We start from the raw sequence: 18,935 nt of genomic DNA on the forward strand, positions 1-18,935 counted from the left end.
TTTTCCAACAGTCTTGAAGGAGTTCCCACGTATGCTGAGCACTTGTTGGCTGCTTTTCCTTCAATCTGAGGTCCGACTCATCCCAAACCATCTCAATTTGGTTGAGGTCGGGGGATTGTGGAGTCCAGGTCATCTGATGCAGCACTCCATCACTCTCCTTCTTGGTCATATAGCCCTTACACAGCCTGGAGGTGTGTTGGGTCATTGTCTTGTTGAAAAACAAACGATAGTCCCCCTAAGCCCAAACCAGATGGGATGGCTTATCACTGCAGAATGCTGTGGTAGCCATGCTGGTTAAGTGTGCCTTGAATTCTAAATAAATCACAGACAGTGTCACCAGCAAAGCACCCCACACCATCACACCTCCTCCTCCATGCTTTTGGGTGGGAAATACACATGCGGAGATCATCCGTTCACCCACACCGCGTCTCACAAAGACACGGCGGATGGAACCGAAAATCTCCAATTTGGACTCCAGACCAAAGGACAGATTTCCACCGATCTAATGTCCATTGCTCGTGTTTCTTGGCCCAAGCACGTCTCTTCTTCTTATTGGTGTCCTTTAGTAGTGGTTTCTTTGCAGCAATTCGACCATGAAGGCCTGCTTCACGCAGCTCCTCTGAACAGCTGATGTTGAGATGAGTCTGTTACTTGAACTCCGTGAAGCATTTATTTGGGCTGCAATTTCTGAGGCTGGTAACTCTAATGAACTTATCTTCTGCAGCAGAGGTAAGTCTGGGTCTTCCATTTATGTGGCGGTCCTCATGAGAGCCAGTTTCATCATAGTGCTTGATGGTTTTTGCGACTGCACTTGAAGAAACTTTCGAAGTTCTTGACATTTTCCAGATTGACTGACCTTCATGTCTTAAAGTAATGATGGACTGTTGTTTCTCTTTGCTTATTTGAGCTGTTCATGCCATAATATGGACTTGGTATTTTACCAAATAGGGCTATCTTCTGTATATCCCCTACCTTGTCACAACACAACTGATTGGCTCAAATGCATTAAGAAGGAAATAAATTCCACAAATTAACTTTTAAGAAGGCACACCTGTTAATTGAAATGCATTCCAGGTGACTACCTCATGAAGCGGGTTGAGAGAATACCAAGAGTGTGCAAAGCTGTCATCAAGGCAAAGGGTGGCTACTTTGAAGAATCTCAAATATAAAATCTATTTCGATTTGTTTAGCACCTTTTTGGTTACTACATGATTCCATATGTGTTATTTCATAGTTGTAGAAAATAGTAAAAAATAAGAAAAACCCTTGAAAGAGTAGTTTTGTCCAAACTTTTGACTGGTACTGAATACGCCACACACACACACACACACACACACACACACACACACACACACACACACACACACACACACACACACACACACACCCTAAAAAAGCAAACATGTGCACAAATTCACACATACGCTAGTCTAAACACTATGTATAAACACAAAATACTGTCCACTTCTCTTATCACATACGAGCACACTCTGTCTGCACAGACCAGAACAAGCACTCAAACACACTATCTTTTTTCCCTGTCAAATGTGTACCCAGACAGTCACCTTCCTCTCCTGCCAAAACCCTGCCAGTCTACTGCTACTCTGGCCTTGTAAGGCTGGACAGCTGGCCTCGCCATCTATGTCTCGCCTCTATAGCCTATCAGAGCTGTTCCGGACCGCTGCTCTTCTTTGCTCTGTCCTCCCCCTCCTCTCTCCTTCCCCCCTTATCCCCTCTTCCTCCTCCCCTCCAGCTCTCACTTTCTCTCTCTCTCCCCAGAAGACCCTTGACTCCTCCAGTCCTCTGGTTAGGCTAATTAACTCTCTCTCTTTATCCCTCATCTCCTCACTCTCCCTTTCTGCCTCGCCCTCCTGCTGCTTTTCAGTTATATCGTGGCAGTCCAATCAGACTAATAACAGGCTGTTTAGCATTCTGCTTCCGTTAGCTCTGGGCCCCTATCGGTAGCGCTGTACTAGCTGGCCTCTCCTCGCCTCCTCTAGCCTCGGTGGAGGAACAGCCCTAATTGCTTCGCAGCCATCCCACTTGACTGTGCCCTGTTTTTTTATTTTTTATGAGCAGGCCCGGGAGGAACATCATAAGACACTTTACTGGTGAATCAACCAATCAGACGAGCCACGGTTGATCAGGGAGGATGGAAAAGGTCTAAGGAGATGTGGTTTAGATAAGCATGATGTCGGCGAGGACGTGTTAAATGTTTAATCCCACCTGAAAGAGAGAGGGCTGATTTTGAACTGACTGACTGACTCCGACTCACTCAAGACTGGACAGAACCTTCTGGAATAACAGCTCAGTATCTTTGTCCTGATCTCTCCTTGTTTTTGACCTACCACCGTGTGTCTAGGAATGTCAGTACGGTCATGTGACTTTCCATTGTATAACCTGAGCCGACGGTATGATGCGTAGATTGCCTCCAGCTAGATATTACACTGACACAATACGGATTTGTGGTTTTGTTCCCTCACCACGTGTAACTGGCAGCGGTTGGGGAAAATTGCCAGCGAAACCTCAGAACGTTGTTTTCTCAAGTTCAGACAATTCTAATGGAGTTCGGTCAAACTACTGTTTTTACGGGAGGGAGAATGGAGCTGAAAATAATAACAAGCATCAACTTTGAGAATCAAGCAGACTCCCTTCACCTCACAATCCCCCTGCCTCTCTGAGCCCGTTACCACAGCTAGTGTGACAGATCTCTCTCTCTCTCTCTCTCTCTGTCTCTCTCTCTCTCTCTCTCTGTCTCTCTCTCTCTGTCTCTCTCTCTCTCTCTCTCTCTCTCTCATCTTTTCCTGTCTCTCTCCTTTTTCATCCCGCATTCTTATTTCTCTACCTGAGACAGCCCCCTGAGGAGCCAGTCATTGTGAGCTTCCAATGGGATCAGCTTAGAAAGATTGGATGCTGACTCATGTTTCCCCTTCAGATTTCTCGGTGAATTTAAGTGAATTGGTTTTGCATAAGATGGTGCCAATCATTCCCATTCATTTTCTATTCAGACCTGCACATTTCTCATATTCCGAACCACACAGCCTGTGTGTGTGTGTGTGTGTGTGTGTGTGTGTGTGTTTTGGTGCCTTTGTGTGTTGTGTTTGTTTTATTCTGTGTGTGTTTGTGTTGTCTAGTGTGTGTTTGTGTTGTCCTGTTTGTGTTGTCCTGTGTGTGTGTTTGTGTTGTCCTGTGTGTGTGTTGTATAATAAGCTGGATATAAGCGTGGTGTCAACCTGTTAGCGTTATTGGGCTCCCGAGTGGCACGGTGGTCTGAGGCACTGCATCTCAGTGCAAGAGGCGTCACTACAGTCCCTGGTTTGAATCCAGGCTGTATCACATCCAGACGTGATTGGGAGTCCCATAGGGCGGCGCACAATTGGCCCAGCGTCGTCTGGATTTGGCCGGGGTAGGCCGTCATTGTAAATAAGAATTTGTTCTTAACTGACTTGCCTAGTTGAATAAAGGTTACATTTATTTTTAATTTCAAATTAGTCGGTTAATCCTGGGACCAGGCTGGGGTGGGGCTCGTCCCAACTGGGCTGCTGTGACAGGCAGGATCTCCTGGGAGGTAGGGGGATTAATGTAGGCTAACTGCCTCTGGCCCCTTCTGGGGCAGTCGGGAGCCAGGGATGGGGAGGAGAACCAGGGCGGAGCCAATTAGACTGAGGAAGGCAATCTGAGTGCAGTAGCAGAAGGAATGTACAGGGAAGATACATTAGTGGGTCTGTGTGTAATGTATTTGCACACTACACTGTATGTGGATCGTTGTGTTCCCGTCAGTGTGTCTAAAGAAGAGCTCCGATGTCAATCTCTGAAAGGGTTCTTAAAGGGGTGTAATGGTTACGATGTTGATCATTGATAACCCTTATGAATGCCGAGCCCACTCCCGGTAAGTGTGTGACTTGACTTTTCGCATTCTTTTATCGGCACACTGCGGAGATCAATAGTTCCTTACCCATGCAAGGTTCTCTCTCACTCACTCACTCACTCACTCACTCACTCACTCACTCACTCACTCACTCACTCACTCACTCACTCACTCACTCACTCACTCACTCACTCACTCACTCACTCACTCACTCACTTACTCACTCACTCACTCACTCACTCACTCACTCACTCACTCACTCACTCACTCACTCACTCACTCACTCACTCACTCACTCACTCACTCACTCACTCACTCACTCACTCACTCACTCACGCCTCCCAGCCTGTTTACAGGGGATTAGCTCGACCTCAGGGGAGAGAGCCATGCAAACAAGGAATCCATGTCTACCTGCCTGGAATATCAATGGCAACCTACAAAATACTGCCCTTTCGCTGTTCAGAAATGGCATGGGAGCAGGGACATTTGGAATACAATGGGAGACCATCTCCACAAATCTCATTGTTACAGGCACCTTTGCTTTCAACAGATAAAGGCGGGGACAAAAGGTCTCTCTCTCGCTCTCTTTTTGCATGTCTTTCTGTCCGTGGTGGCCAGAGTAATTCTCCCTGTAGGGGTGCTGTCAGGACCTGTGCTTTTTGACTTGGCTGGGTCAGTCTGTTTTAAAATGCGTTAGGCCTGGGTCAACAGGGCAGGGAGCATCGCTCCTCTCTTCTGGGGGACAAATACCCTTGAAATTGGTGACAGCAGAGGTGAATAATGTGGCGGGCCTGTGACCTTGGGTTTGCTGTGTTCAGGTGGTGGAGGAGGAGTGTGTGTGTGTGTGTCTAGATGGGCTTCTCCTGCCGCTGAACACATAGTATGATCAGAGAGACACTGAAATAGATTTTTGATTGCGTCAATGTATCTTTGTTTGAAGAAAGGCAGGCTAATACATGACTATTCAGTTCAGTTCTGAACGATGTGACGTCCTCCACTTCCTCATATTTAATGAACCAATGAACCTCATACCAAGGTATCGGAGCAGAATTCACGGCTCCCACTCCTCTCTCTCTCTCTCTCTCTCTCTCTCTCTCTCGCTCTCTCCTCCTGTCTACCATATCCTCTGTTTCTCTCTCCCTTTCTTTTTTCATCTCTATGTTGCTGCTCCTCCACCCACTAGCTTAATTACCAGGCTTCACAGTCAGTTTGCCTGGCAAGGCCTGATGAGCACTGGAGCTGAGGGCGGAGAAGAAGGGGTGGGGGGGGGGTGGGGGGGGGGGGGAGAACGGAGGGGGACACGATAGTAGACTGCAAGCTTGCCATCACGCACACAGCTCCAATGAAGAACTGAGCCCATTGGTTTGGGAAAAGCATTGTGGAGAATCAGGTGCTAGATGGCAGATACATAGAGGTACATCTCCACTGAACAGCTTAATATCGCTGAGACACAATGGACTGGTGAGCACCTGCTCTCACCTCGCCGTCAGCTATCCCACTGAAGGTAGCGTTTTCATCCTGCTGACGCCAGGATCAGACAAACAGCGATAGAGCTTCCTCTCTCCTCAAGGTGTAAACTCATTGCACCAATTAAAATAAAGAAAACGACACATCAGAGCAACGCTTTTTCCTTTCACCATGTCTCCATTTGAGCACGCTCACATTACGGCGTGCCTTTGTTGATGGCGCTCTTGTTTCATCTCTCGATGAATACAATTGCATATTTAATTGGTCTTGTTATCTCTGTCACAGTGACACCGGTGTTTGTCGGTGAACAGCAGTGAGACATTGTCACTCAGTTTGGGGTCTTTGTATTCATTACAACTGAGTCCGTGCACTAAGGGATTTCACTGGCTCTGTGGCCCCTTGCTAATAAACAGGGGTGTGATAATGGGTTAGGGAAAGAGGAATGTGGGGATTGGTTTAGGGATGGCTGGCCCTGTACTGTACAGGTCCTGAGGTTGCCCTGGCAACAGGAGGACAGTGGAACATCAATAAAATAAACGCCCTGCCTTTTATAACAGAGATAAGGGGGATAAATGCCGCTAAAGCAATAGCTCTCGTGTGTGTGTGTGTGTGTGTGTGTGTGTGTGTGTGTGTGTGTGTGTGTGTGTGTGTGTGTGTGTGTGTGTGTGTGTGTGTGTGTGTGTGTGTGTGTGTGTCCGCGTCCGCATCCACGTTACTGCAATGGATTTCTCATTATTCCGTCAGGAGAGCTTGTGTCTTTGTCTGCCTCTTAACTCAATATCACATGCATAATAGAATTGTCTTGTATGAACAATGTTAGAGTCCTGACATGGACCCGGTGCACTCCTTCTCATTTTCGACCTGTCTCTTTCTCTCTTATTCTCTCTTGTGTCTCTCTTTCACATTGCTAATCACTAAATGCTATTTGATTTTCTTAGAACGCTTCCTGGTTCATTGATCAGGTAAACCAGAGGCAACCATTTGTGTGCCTGCTCTTGATCATTATGCCTGAATGGGGTGGATATGTTGACATTGGCTTGCTTTTGGGTGGCTGGTTGCAGTATGTTAACTGACTGTTGTTTTTGTGTTGAGATTTACCGTCGCTGCTGGCTGGTGTTTAAGAAGTCGTCCAGTAAAGGACCACGCAGACTGGAGAAGTACACTGATGAGAAGTCAGCTTACATCAGAGTCTGTCCTAAGGTACCCCCCCCCCCCCCCCCCCCCCGAGAGTGCTGCATGATTAGTCACGTTTCAATTGGCAAATGTCAGTTTGAAGTATGATGTCTGTGTGTGGCGCGTATGGTATTACTGTGTGTGTGTCATTTTGAAAGTCAGTCATTCAGTCACTCTGTTCAGTCCACACACACACACACACACACACACACACACACACACACACACACGAGGCTGAAGGAAATGAGAGTAACACAGATGTTGCTCACATCAAAGCCAGCCTCCCACTCCCAGACAGAATCCAGGCCTCTCTGAAGTGTCTGAGCATGGGGTGACCTCCTCCAAAACACCCCGGCCCCCACTACACCTGGCTACAACACTCCCTCTTTCTCTCCTCTCCTTTCTTTCTGAAAACTGAATCCAACCGGTGGCACATCATACAGTATTTAGACAGCTTTTTTTTTATCGTTTCATCCTCTGACCTCTTGACCTCTCATGTTGCCTAGGTGACAGAGATCAGCAATGTGAAGAATGTCACAAGGCTCCCAAGGGACACCAAGCGCCAGGCGGTAGCCATCGTCTTTACCGATGACACCTCGCGCACGTTCACCTGTGAATCAGGTGCTCCACACCACACCTACTGTATTGTAATAGATGTTTTCTCGCAGTGTACAATTCTCTCTAAAGTTTCCTGTTTTATGACATCTGTCTCTACATCCCATTGGTCTAAACTCAGAGCTAGAAGCAGAGGAGTGGTTCAAAACTCTGTCAATCGAATGCCTGGGGACCCGCCTCAATGACATCAGTTTAGGAGAGCCGGACTTGCTGGCAGCAGGTGTTCAGTGTGAACATACAGGTGAGTGTCTGACTCACTAGCACCATGACACAGTCCTGCTCGACTTTGCTTTATGGCTATGTTTACATTAATTATTACTTATTACTCACCCTCAAAACAACAGTTAGCTAGGTTTCCATCCAACTGGTGTCAGAATTTCATGCGAATATTCCAAAATATGCATAAAAACAATATGGCCATTTTCCCACCGGAGATGTTTACATCAAATGGACTTGTTGCGGATAAAAAGCAGTGTGTGATGACGTACTGCACATAAAATGACTGTGCCAGCTCCACGCACCAGATCTCCAGTGCGCCTCCCCAGCCCGCTACGTCATGTGCCTGCTCCCTGCACTCGCCCTGAAGAGCCAGATACCGTCAGGGAAGCAATAGGGAAGTTGGGAGAGAGCGAGAGATGAGAGAGATGTTGTGCATGTGTGTTCTGACCAGAGGATCCGGTTAGCAGTCTGGTGCAACCTGGGCCGGTTCCACGCTTCTGGCCTCCAGTGCGCCTCCCCAGTCCGGTACGTCCTGTGTCTCCTCCTCGCACTCGCCCTGAAGTGCATACCATATCCATACCATGCTGAGAACCCGTACTGCAACATTCAATGTCAGAAGAACAAAACCCAGATGACTTGGTGATGCACGACGTGTACAAGACAATACAGACTCAAACTTGAATTGATGTTCAACTCAGACTCACGACTCATGTGGCAAGGACTACAGACTATCACAGACTACAAAGGCAAATCCAAATGTGTGGTGTCCAACGAAGCCTCCCTCCCGACAAGCTTTACACATTCTATGCTTGCTTTGAGGCAGACAATACCGAGCTGTCCAGGAAGACTCTCGCTGCTCAAGACGGCAAGGTGATTTTGCTCTCCGAGGCTGACGTGAGGAAAACTCTCAAATGAGTGAATACTCACAAAAGGGGTCTTCAGAGTGTGTGCTGACCAGCTGGTGGGCATCTTGTCTGACATCTTCAACCTGTATTCCTGTAAACCACAGGCTGTAACGATTGGCAACAACACCTCCTCCACACAGACTCTTAACACAGGCGTCCCCCAGGGGTGTGTCCTCAGCCCTCTGCTGTGCTCCCTGTTCACCCACGACTTGACATGGCACCAACTCCATCATCAAGTTTGCTGATGACACCACGGTTGTAGGCCTGATAACCAACAAAGATGAGTCAGCCTATAGGTAGGAGGTAAATTAATTGTCATTGTGGTCCCAGGAAAACAACCTCTCCCTTTAAAGTCAGCAAAACAAAAAAGTTGATTGTTGACTTCAGAAAGCAGAAGATGGAACATGCCCTGATCCACATCAACAGGACTGCAGTAGAGAGTCAGCAGTTTTAAGTTCCTCTGCATCACCGAGAACTTGACATGTAGCAACAACCCTACCACCCTTGTCAAGAGGCTACAACAGCATCTCTACTTCCTAAAGTGGCTGAAGAAAATCATCAAGAGTGTCCTGACCGGTTGCATCACAGCCTGGTACATGAATTGCTCTGTTCATGACTGCTAGGCCCTCCAGCGGGTGGTGAAGACGGCCCGGTACATCCCTGGGACCGTGCTCCCACCAATCCAGGACAATTACTCAAAACAGTGCCTGAGGAAGGCCCGCATCATCATCAGGTAGCTTAGCGGTTAGACCTGAGCCGACAAGGTGAAAAATCTGTCGATGTGCCCTTGAGCAAGGCACTTAAGCCTCATTTTCTCCAGGGGCTCCGTACTGCTATGGCTGACCCTGTAAAACAACACATTTCACTGCACCTATCCGGTGGACGTGACAATAAAAAAAATGATATTTATATACAGTGCCTTCGGAAAGTATTCAGACCCTTGACTTTTTCCACATTTTCTTACGTTAGACTTATTCTAAAATGTATTAAATTGTTTTTTTCCATCATCAATCTACACACAATAACCCATAATGACAAAGCAAAAACAGGTTTGTAGAAATGTTTGCTAATTTAAAAAAAATTAAAAACAGAAATATATAATTTACATAAGTATTCAGACCCTTTACTCAGTACTTTGTTGAAGCACCTTTGGCATGTGACGCTACAAGCTTGGCACAACTGTATTTGGGGAGTTTCTCCCATTCTTCTCTGCAGATCCTCTCAAGCTCTGTCAGGTTGGATGGGGAGCGTTGCTGCACAGCTATTTTCATGTCTCTCCAGAGATGTTCGATCGGGTTCACGTCCAGGCTCTGGCTGGGCCACTCAAGGACATTCAGAGACTTGTCCTGAATTCACTCCTGCAATGTCTTGGCTGTGTGCTTAGGGTCATTGTCCTGTTGGAAGCACCTCTGGAGCACGTTTTCATCAAGGATCTCTCTGTACTTTGCTCCTTTCATCTTTGCCTTGATCCTGACTAGTCTCCCAGGTCCTGCCGCTGAAAAACACCCCCACAACATGATGCTGCCACCACAATGCTTCACCGTAGGGATGGTGCCAGGTTTCCTCCAGACATGACACTTGGCATTCAAGCCAAAGAGTTTAATCTTGAGACCAGAGAATCTTGTTTCTCGTAGTCTGAGAGTCTTTAGGTGCCTTTTAGCAAACTCCAAGCGGGCTGTCATATGCCTTTTACTGAGGAGTGGATTCTGTCTGGCCCTCTTCCATAAAGTCATGATTGGTGGAATGCTGCAGAGATGGGAGAACTTTCCAGAAGACCAACCATCTCCACAGAGGAACTCTAGATCTCGGTCAGAGTGACCATTGGGTTCTTGGCCACCTCCCTGACCAAGGCCCTTTTCCCCGATTGCTCAGTTTGGCCAGGCGGCCAGCTCCAAACTTGTTCCATTTAAGAATGATGGAGGCCACTGTTTTCTTGGGCACCTTCAGTGCTGCAGAATATTTTTGGTAACCTTTCCCAGATCTGTGCCTCAACACAATCATGTCTCGGAGCTCTACGGACAATTCCCTTGACCTCATGGCTTGGTTTTTGCTCTGACATGCACTGTCAACTGTGGGACCTTATATAGACAGGTGTGTGCTTTTCCAAATCATGTCCAATCAATTGAATTTACCACAGGTGGACTCCAATCAAGTTGTACAAACATCTGAAGGATGAGCAATGGAAACAGGATGCACCTGAGCAAAATGTCATTCCCACGGGGGGCCAGCACAGGAAGAAATGAAATGTATGCATTCACTACTGTAAGTCGCTCTGGATAAGAGCGTCTGCTAAATGACTAAAATGTAAATGTAAAATGTCATAGCAAAGGGTCTGAATAAGGTATTATAAATAAGGTATTTCCATGTATAATTTTTTATAAATTTGCAAACATTTCTAAAAACCTGTTTTCGCTTTGTCATTATGGGGTATTGTGTGTAGATTGCTGATTATAATTTTTTTTACAAATTCATTTTAGAATAAGGCTGTAAAGTTCCACCAAATGTGGAAGAAGTCAAGGGATCTGAATACTTTCCGAAGGCACTGTATACTGTGTATATCCACGAGCTGTTCTCTCCTTTACCGTTGGCGCGTGGGGTCTGATACCAACAGGCTCAGAGACAGTTTTAACTACAAGCCATCAAACTGCTGAACACTTAAACTGGACTGACCACATTCACTGATTTTCTGCACCTTAGCACACACTCACATTCTTGCTACACACACAATATAGCTGCTGCTACCAGTCTTCTATTATTATTGCTTTATGGATCAGCACTCCTACTCATTTTTTTACATTTTAGTCATTTAGCAGACACTCTTATCCAGAGCAACTTACAGTAGTGAATGCATACATTTCATACATTTTTTCCCCCGTACTGGTCCCCCGTGGGAATCGAACCCACATCCCTGGCGTTGCAAACAATATGCTCTACCAACTGAGCTACACGATCTGTGATGCTTTGTGGATACGGGTCCTGGCTTCTACAAGTCACTTTATAATGTGTGGTATGTCATGCTGAACTAAGACTAGTAATATCCCTTCCTGTCTCCCTGTCAGAGCGTTTCAATGTGTTCCTACTGCCCTGTCCTAACCTGGACATCTATGGGGAGTGTATGATGCAGATCACCCATGAGAATATCTACCTGTGGGACATCCACAACCCTCGCACCAAACTGGTCACCTGGCCTCTCTGCTCCCTGCGCCGCTACGGACGCGATGCCACGCGCTTCACGTTCGAGGCTGGACGGTAAGGGATACGTGAGGGAGACACTCACTGAGGGAGGGAGGGAGGGGTATGGGGAGAAGAATGCAAAAACTGCAGAAAAGCAGGACTGTGTAACCAGTTGTCTGTGCCTAGCCCATAGATCACTTGATGAAAATGACATACAGACCACACACACTCATGCACGTGCGCGCACACACACACACACACACAGACACACACACACACACACACACACACACACACACACACACACACACACACACACACACACACACACACACACACACACACACACACACACACACACAGACGGACAGGAGCCCTGTCCGGCAGAGCCTCATAAAGAGATTGATTGAATAGATTAGAGGAAAATCAATGGTGAGCGAGGCGTTCTTATCTCCTCCTGCGCTTTGATAAACTTGAAAAGAAAGGATTCGGGCCACTTGCAGGGTGCCCCCCCAAAGGACAAAGATAAGAGTGATGCACTGTCAATAGGGAGAACGTAGTCCCACACTGCCACCTAGTGGTGTTTAGGATGCACTATTATTGGCCGCTATTTGCATGAGAACAATGTGTGGTAAATACAGTGTGCCTGCAAAAGGACTGTTTGCAAAAACATATCTATATAAGATGAATTGTTGATATGATCTATTATGGCCTGTATACACATGCATGTTGTACTGAGCAGTGTGTGCTGGTGAGTTCCAGGATGTGTGACAGTGGAGAAGGCCTGTACACATTCCAGACGCGGGAGGGAGAACAGATCTACCAGAGAGTCCACTCCTCCACCCTGGCCATCGCTGAGCAGCACAAGAGAGTTCTGATGGAGATGGAGAAGAACAGCAGAGTAAGGCACAGTTACACACACACACACACACACACACACACACACACACACACACACACACACACACACACACACACACACACACACACACACACACACACACACACACACAGTATTCTCCCTGGTGGTTATGTAATACTACATAATACTGTGTTTTTAATACATTTTTTCTCTCTGTCAGTTGTCCAAAGGTTCTGAGGCGGGCTCCTACCCCTGTACCCCCACAGCCATCCTGCCCCGCAGTGCCTTCTGGCACCATATCACTGGCACTCAGGGGGGCATGGACCCAGCCCATGGTAAACCACAGCCTAGACTACAATCTCAACCACACAGCACTGGGGCTAGAGTGGGGACATTGGTCTGAATATGGAAAGTGTAAACGTTTGAACATGGGGTCTGGAGTTTAACGAATCATACAGAAGCTTATAGAGTAGGCTGCACCTGTAGACATGACTTTTTCTCGTCTGTCTCTTGTGTCCTGTCCTGTCCTGTAGGTGACATGTTTGGTGGTTCTCAGACTGGCGCTGATGCAGACCTGCTCTCCACCCGGCTGCCCTCAGAGCCACGCCACGCTACCATGCCCCTGGCACACAGCCGACACTCCCCCGCCCGCTACCCCACCTACCCCAGCCAGTGATCCCAGGGGTGCATTGCAGCCCCCTAGCCTCCTCCACTCTGTACCCTGCACTCCTCCTATTCTCCTTTCTCTGCAGTGCTTACCTCAACTCCATGCCCCCTCATCTACCCTCCAGCCAATCAGGTTGGGTTGTGGGGAGTGGGCTCTCCGATGGGGTCATAGGACCTCCCCTAAAGCTGGGAGCTCTGTGAAGCAGGACGTGACAGCGTCCTCTGGTCTTCTCTTCTCTTCCAACTCCCAGAATCCCTCACTGTGGGGGCAAAGTGCATTGTGCGAGCCAGCAGTGGCTTGTTGCCTCTTAGTGAGCTGACATTGTGGCATGGTGCATCTCTGCTCTGCTGTGGGTGTGGAGGAGGGGTGTGAGCTGTAAGGATGTGGTTTAGTGTCCTCGCTAACCCCTGTGAAATCTTATTTTCTGATGGGATTCAGTCAGCTCTCCAATTTACTCAATCCCCTTCGCGACAGACCTCTTCATGTACCTCATGCCAGCTCTTAGCAAAGTTCAATGTTAGGGGCTCAGGACGGCCCCATACAGCTCTTATTGGGGGGCAGAACAGTAGGACCCCTTCCTACCATCCCTGCTCTCCAGCATGATAAGGATTGTGGCGCTCGCTCCAACCCATAACCTCAATCTGACAGACACATATCTAAGACAACAGTTTCCTCCCAAGAACTGGCCTTGGCTTCCTTCTTCAACTCTGTGCGTGGGTGGAAGAGGGACTGTCCCTGGACTATCATCCAACCAAACACCTGGTCTAATTCCACAGAGAAACAAAGGACCACTTGTCTTTCATCTTTCTTTCTTTAAAAAAAATGTTTTTGTTAACTTGTAGCAGACTTAACCTGACTTTACCTTGTATACTGTTCTGTTTGATAAAGGAAATAGACATAGATTTTTCTGGGAGGATAGAGAGAGGCAGTGATGAGAGGGAGGGAGAGACATGTTTCTGAAGTCATGACTTCGTTTGTTGTTTTCTCTTGGTTTCCTGCCATTGGGTTGTGAAGACATCCAAGGCTGTTCATAATATGGTAATGGAACCGTGTGTGTGTGTGTGTGTGTGTGTGTGTGTGTGTGTGTGTGTGTGTGTGTGTGTGTGTGTGTGTGTGTGTGTGTGTGTGTGTGTGTGTGTGTGTGTGTGTGTGTGTGTGTGTGTGTGTGTGTGTGTGTGTGTGTGTGTGTGTGTGTGTGTGTGTGTGTGTGTGTGTACTGCATGAATGGGATACACAGTTATTGACATTTGGCCACTTTAAAACCTATGTTAAGAGAGAATTTAGACATGGTAAATAATAAGCTAGATTTAAAAATGTAGACGTCACAAAGATGTAGCCACTCCCTCAAACCTCATCATTATTGTGGAGGTCCTTGGTCTGAGGGAGACAGTTTGAGTTTCCTGTCAGGCACAAGAGTATAATGAGCTAGTGGAGTTGTGATAAACATTATTAATGTCCTGTGTTTTTAGTGTCACATACTTTCTTGTGTGTGTGGGGGGGGGTTACCGCCTGACCAAAATGGTTCTTGACGTGTTTGCACTTGAAGATGTTTTTTTTCTTGTTTTTAAATGTGTTTTTGATAAATCAGGAGCCATTGCTCTTAATTTGGGTCATGTGAGGGATAAGCACAGATCTAGGGCGGGTCCATAAGTTACCTGCCTCAGAGACCCTCACATGGAGTCCTTTTATTTTAGGGCTGTAGCCTAGATACTGCTAGTGGGTTATTTAGTAGATAACTGTTGCACAAAGAGAGAAAAACATGTTTTTATAGCTGGAAGTATAAAACCTGCCCTCTACACAGTTCTTACATAAGATTAGGTTTATAACTAATAATGCTAATTATTTAAACCCATCTCAACATTGGCAGATTTGATTGACTATGAACTAAGACTTTCCAACTGTGTATTAATTTGTGACACTTGGATATAACCCAACTAATGCACCCTGTAGTTAGAGATTGGACTAATATGAAATAAATAAATATATATATATATATATATATATATATATATATATATATATATATATATATATATATATATATATATAGTATTTCACCACTGTTAAAGTTATCGTATGTGAAGCTTATAAAATGAGGTAATTTTCTAATCTCCTTGACTAGGTGTAATGTTATTTATTTGATTTGGCCAGAGTGGGACAGTCTGATGTCTAAGGCTACTTATTAAATGCTGGAATCCAATAAAACACACATTTACAGCTTCTGTATTATTTATCTCATGTTAACATAAAGGGCTAAGCTTTTTGTTGAACATAATCTTTACCCTATGTATTTGTGTTTGTGTACATACATGAGTTGTTGTTGCTGCCCTCTTGGGCTCTTGAAAATACAGCTATTTATTTCACATGTGGTCTCTAGGTGTGTGTGTGTGTGTGTGAGTGTGAGAGAGAGAGAGTGTGATGTGTATGTCTGAATGTTCTGTGACAGGGATTGTCTGGGGACCGTTTCTTTGAAATGCATGAAAACACATTTTTATACTGTGTAACGATGGTAAGATTGAAATGTTGTGGACTTGTTTGTCCAGATATGTGGGTGGAGATTTTTTAGAGACGTTTACTTGGCACAGGGAAATAAAGAACAAAGATTCACCCGATCATGGGGTCATCTAAGTGATTTACTGATTGGATGAAAGAGAGATGTTACCATGGGGATGATGTATGGAGGGGAAGGTTTGATACAAGTCTTCTGGAATGGGAGGAGTCTTCATACTCCCTCCATGGGGTCCTGAACTATCACGTTTCATTCCCCTTAGTCCCGTTTACCTCCTCTCCTTAAAACTCTTTTGCCTTAGACTTCACGTATGTTTCCATCGCTGCTCTTTCTCTTGGTTCTCTTTTTTATTGTCGCCGTCTGGTGAAAACCTCATCTCCAAAAACAGAAACATTTCAGGAAATTGAAAAGATTAGAACATTTCCCCATGAACAAACATACAATTATGAAACTTCCGAAACTATTTTGAATAGGATTTATTGGTCCCAGAGTCATGAAAGGTTCAGAGTACATTGAGGGGAGTTAGTGCTTTAAATAAATGTCAAAATAAAACATTTGGCAAAACATTTTGTTTGGTTTTCATCAGACAGCGAGTGACATTCTGTAAACGGCTTGTATAGTTTTTTTCATAACAATTCTATCGGCCAAATCCCTCCTGGATATGAATTGCAATAGGACTGGATATCTCATGATGGATTGAACATCTGTTTATTGTGGTGGTGAAAATATTGTTTTATTACAATGTTTGTGATAATTTCACAGACATTTTGGATCACTACCTTAGCTTTGTGGTTGATACTGGGTTGTTTACACAGAACGTACATGTTATTCAACAACAACGCCAGTACTTATTTGCATAGCAGGCACACAAATGCAAACTTTACCTCACATGTCACATACAATTCACTTGCACGTTTGTATATTTAACAATACTTTAACTACATTTTACAACTGCTAATGGACTAGCTTGTGGGCCAAGCCACCTGTCTACAAATATTCAATTTCACCAGGATGTTTGAAAAATATACAACATATTTTGCTATCTTTGTTTGCCAATTGTCCAGCATAGTCTTGTTAGGTTCAGGAACCTATTTCTGCTGGTGAGGAATGGCTTGGACAAGCTGAGGTACCCACATTTCAACCTCCAAACATGTTCCTCCTCCATGTTAATAATACATCTGCTAAATGTGTGTTGAGAAAGTTTGATAAGAGTTTAATTCGTCAAAGCATTTTTACAGAGACAAAGATGTTTGTGTTCTGTAGGAAAATGGTTTATTTCAGACATTCACCACAAATGATTGGTTTATGTTCATTGTACTATTCCTGGTATCTGTTTAGGTTAGTTTGCACCTAATGGAGGACTTCTTAAACCAACCTCCCCTCCTCTCCAAAAAGAAAGGAGGACCAAGTCACTCTTCATATAATTAATTAAATTGCCTTTATTTGTATGGCACGTTCAATGTAACCAACATTTAAAAACTCCTCTCTGCCAGGGTTTCTCCCAGCTAGAGCTGTGTTACTTTTCTCTGAGAGCACAGAGAAAACAACGCTTTAACCTTCTCATCAATCTGGAAGTTACAGCCCCACACAGTCACTAGAACATTGGGAATAGTGCTTAAATTGATCTCGAAATTAAAAACATTAATACGATACTGTTATCTGTCTCGTAACATACTTTTGCTCTGTCCTGTGCATTTCCTTTGGGTGAGGCACGTGGTGTGATTTGGGGAGACAAACAGGACATATTAGGACTATAGTTTTGTGTGGACTCAGCGCCTGGGACCCTGATGTAGGTATGCTATGAGCATGTTGCCATTGAAACCCCTGTTGCATGAATTCCTTTAACAAAATGCCATGTGTGTCCTGTAATGGTTGTGGTATTAACATTTTGCAGATTTTATTATAAAAAAATACACTAAAGAATGGCTGTGTGTCTTGTTTTTGTCCTGCCTCATCACATTATCATTTCAATATCGGTGTATTTTTTTTATTTATTTAACTAGGCAAGTCAGTTAAGAACACATTTTGAAATTCTTGAAATCTCTTTTTTACAAAAGCTATATGGGAATTTCAATAATAAAACTAAAATAATTTGGAAAAAAAAGCAAAACAGAAAGTGCAATAAATAGCAAAACTTACAACAACAACAAAAAATCTAACTATATATATTATGAGCACACTTAGGCTTAGATTCAATCAGATTATTATCATTTTTTTTATTCATCTTTATTTAACCAGGTAGGCCAGTTGAGAACAAGTTCTCATTTACAACTGCGACCTGGCCAAGGTAAAGCAAAGCAGTGCAAAAAAAAACAACACAGAGTTACACATGGGATAAACAAACGTACAGTCAATAACACAATAGAAAAATCTGCATACAGTGTGTGCAAATGAAGGAGGTAAATAGGCCAATAGTGGCGAAGTAATTACAATTTAGCAATTTACACTGGAGTGATATATGTACAGATGAGGATGGGCAAGTAGAAATACTGGTGTGCAAAAGAGCAGAAAAACAAATATGGGGATGAGGTAGGTAGTTGGATGGGCTATTTACAGACGGGCTGTGTACAGGTACAGTGATCGGTAAGCTGCTCTGATATCTGATGCTTAAAGTTAGAGAGGGAGATATACGTCTCCAACTTCAGTGATTTTTGCAATTCGTTCCAGTCATTGGCAGCAGAGAAATGGAAGGAAAGGCGGCCAAATGAGGTGTTGGCTTTGGGGATGACCAGTGAAATATACTTGCTGGAGCACGTGCTACGGGTGGGTGTTGCTATGGTGACCAGTGGGCTGAGATAAGGCGGAGCTTTACCTAGCAAAGACTTATAGATGACCTGGAGCCAGTGGGTTTGGCGACGAATATGTAGCGAGGACCAACCAACGAGAGCATACAGGTCGCAGTGGTGGATAGTATATGGGGCTTTGGTGACAAAACGGATGGCACTGTGATAGACTACATCCAATTTGCTGAGTAGAGTGTTGGAGGCTATTTTGTAAATGACATCGCCGAAGTCAAGGATCGGTAGGATAGTCAGTTTTACAAGGGTATGTTTGGCAGCATGAGTGAAGGAGGCTTTGTTGCGAAATAGGAAGCTGATTCTAGATTTAACTTTGGATTGCAGATGCTTAATGTAAGTCTGGAAGGAAAGTTTACAGTCTAGCCAGACACTTAGAATATGTGGACAACTATAAATACCTAAGTCAGAACCGTCCAGGGTAGTGATGCTAGTTGGGCAGGCGTGTGCGGGCAGCGATCGGTTGAAGAGCATGCATTTTGTTTTACTTGCATTTAAGAGCAGTTGGAGGCCACGGAAGGAGTGTTGTATGGCGTTGAAGCTCATTTGGAGGTTTGTTAACACAGTGTCCAAAGAAAGGCCAGATGTATACAGAATGGGCCAGTTGCTGCGGCGGGTGCAAAGCTGTTGGCCGGGGTTGGGGTAGCCAGGTGGAAAGCATGGCCAGCCGTAGAGAAATGC

At 45.2% G+C, this 18,935-nt stretch overlaps 1 protein-coding gene across 2 annotated transcripts in view; it reads left to right on the top strand.

The window, feature by feature from the left end:
* LOC106587148 (docking protein 4) overlaps nt 1-14,166 on the top strand; it is a 48,705-nt gene extending 34,539 nt beyond the window's left edge. Inside the window, exons 3-9 of one of the 2 annotated variants that reach the window (XM_014175209.3) lie at nt 6,428-6,535; nt 7,015-7,129; nt 7,245-7,364; nt 11,307-11,496; nt 12,184-12,322; nt 12,504-12,618; nt 12,817-14,166. In XM_014175209.3, the coding sequence (XP_014030684.1) occupies nt 6,428-6,535; nt 7,015-7,129; nt 7,245-7,364; nt 11,307-11,496; nt 12,184-12,322; nt 12,504-12,618; nt 12,817-12,959 (930 nt within the window). In that variant the 3' untranslated portion in view covers nt 12,960-14,166. Of the gene's footprint in view, nt 1-5,144; nt 6,536-7,014; nt 7,130-7,244; nt 7,365-11,306; nt 11,497-12,183; nt 12,323-12,503; nt 12,619-12,816 lie in introns of those variants that run through there. The other variant, XM_014175208.3, reaches the window with a different exon arrangement.
* The last annotated feature ends 4,769 nt before the right edge of the window (nt 14,167-18,935 follow it).

The sequence above is a fragment of the Salmo salar genome, chromosome 26, assembly GCF_965601325.2.
Source record: "Salmo salar chromosome 26, fSalSal1, whole genome shotgun sequence".
In the NCBI taxonomy this organism is placed as follows: Eukaryota; Metazoa; Chordata; class Actinopteri; order Salmoniformes; family Salmonidae; genus Salmo; species Salmo salar.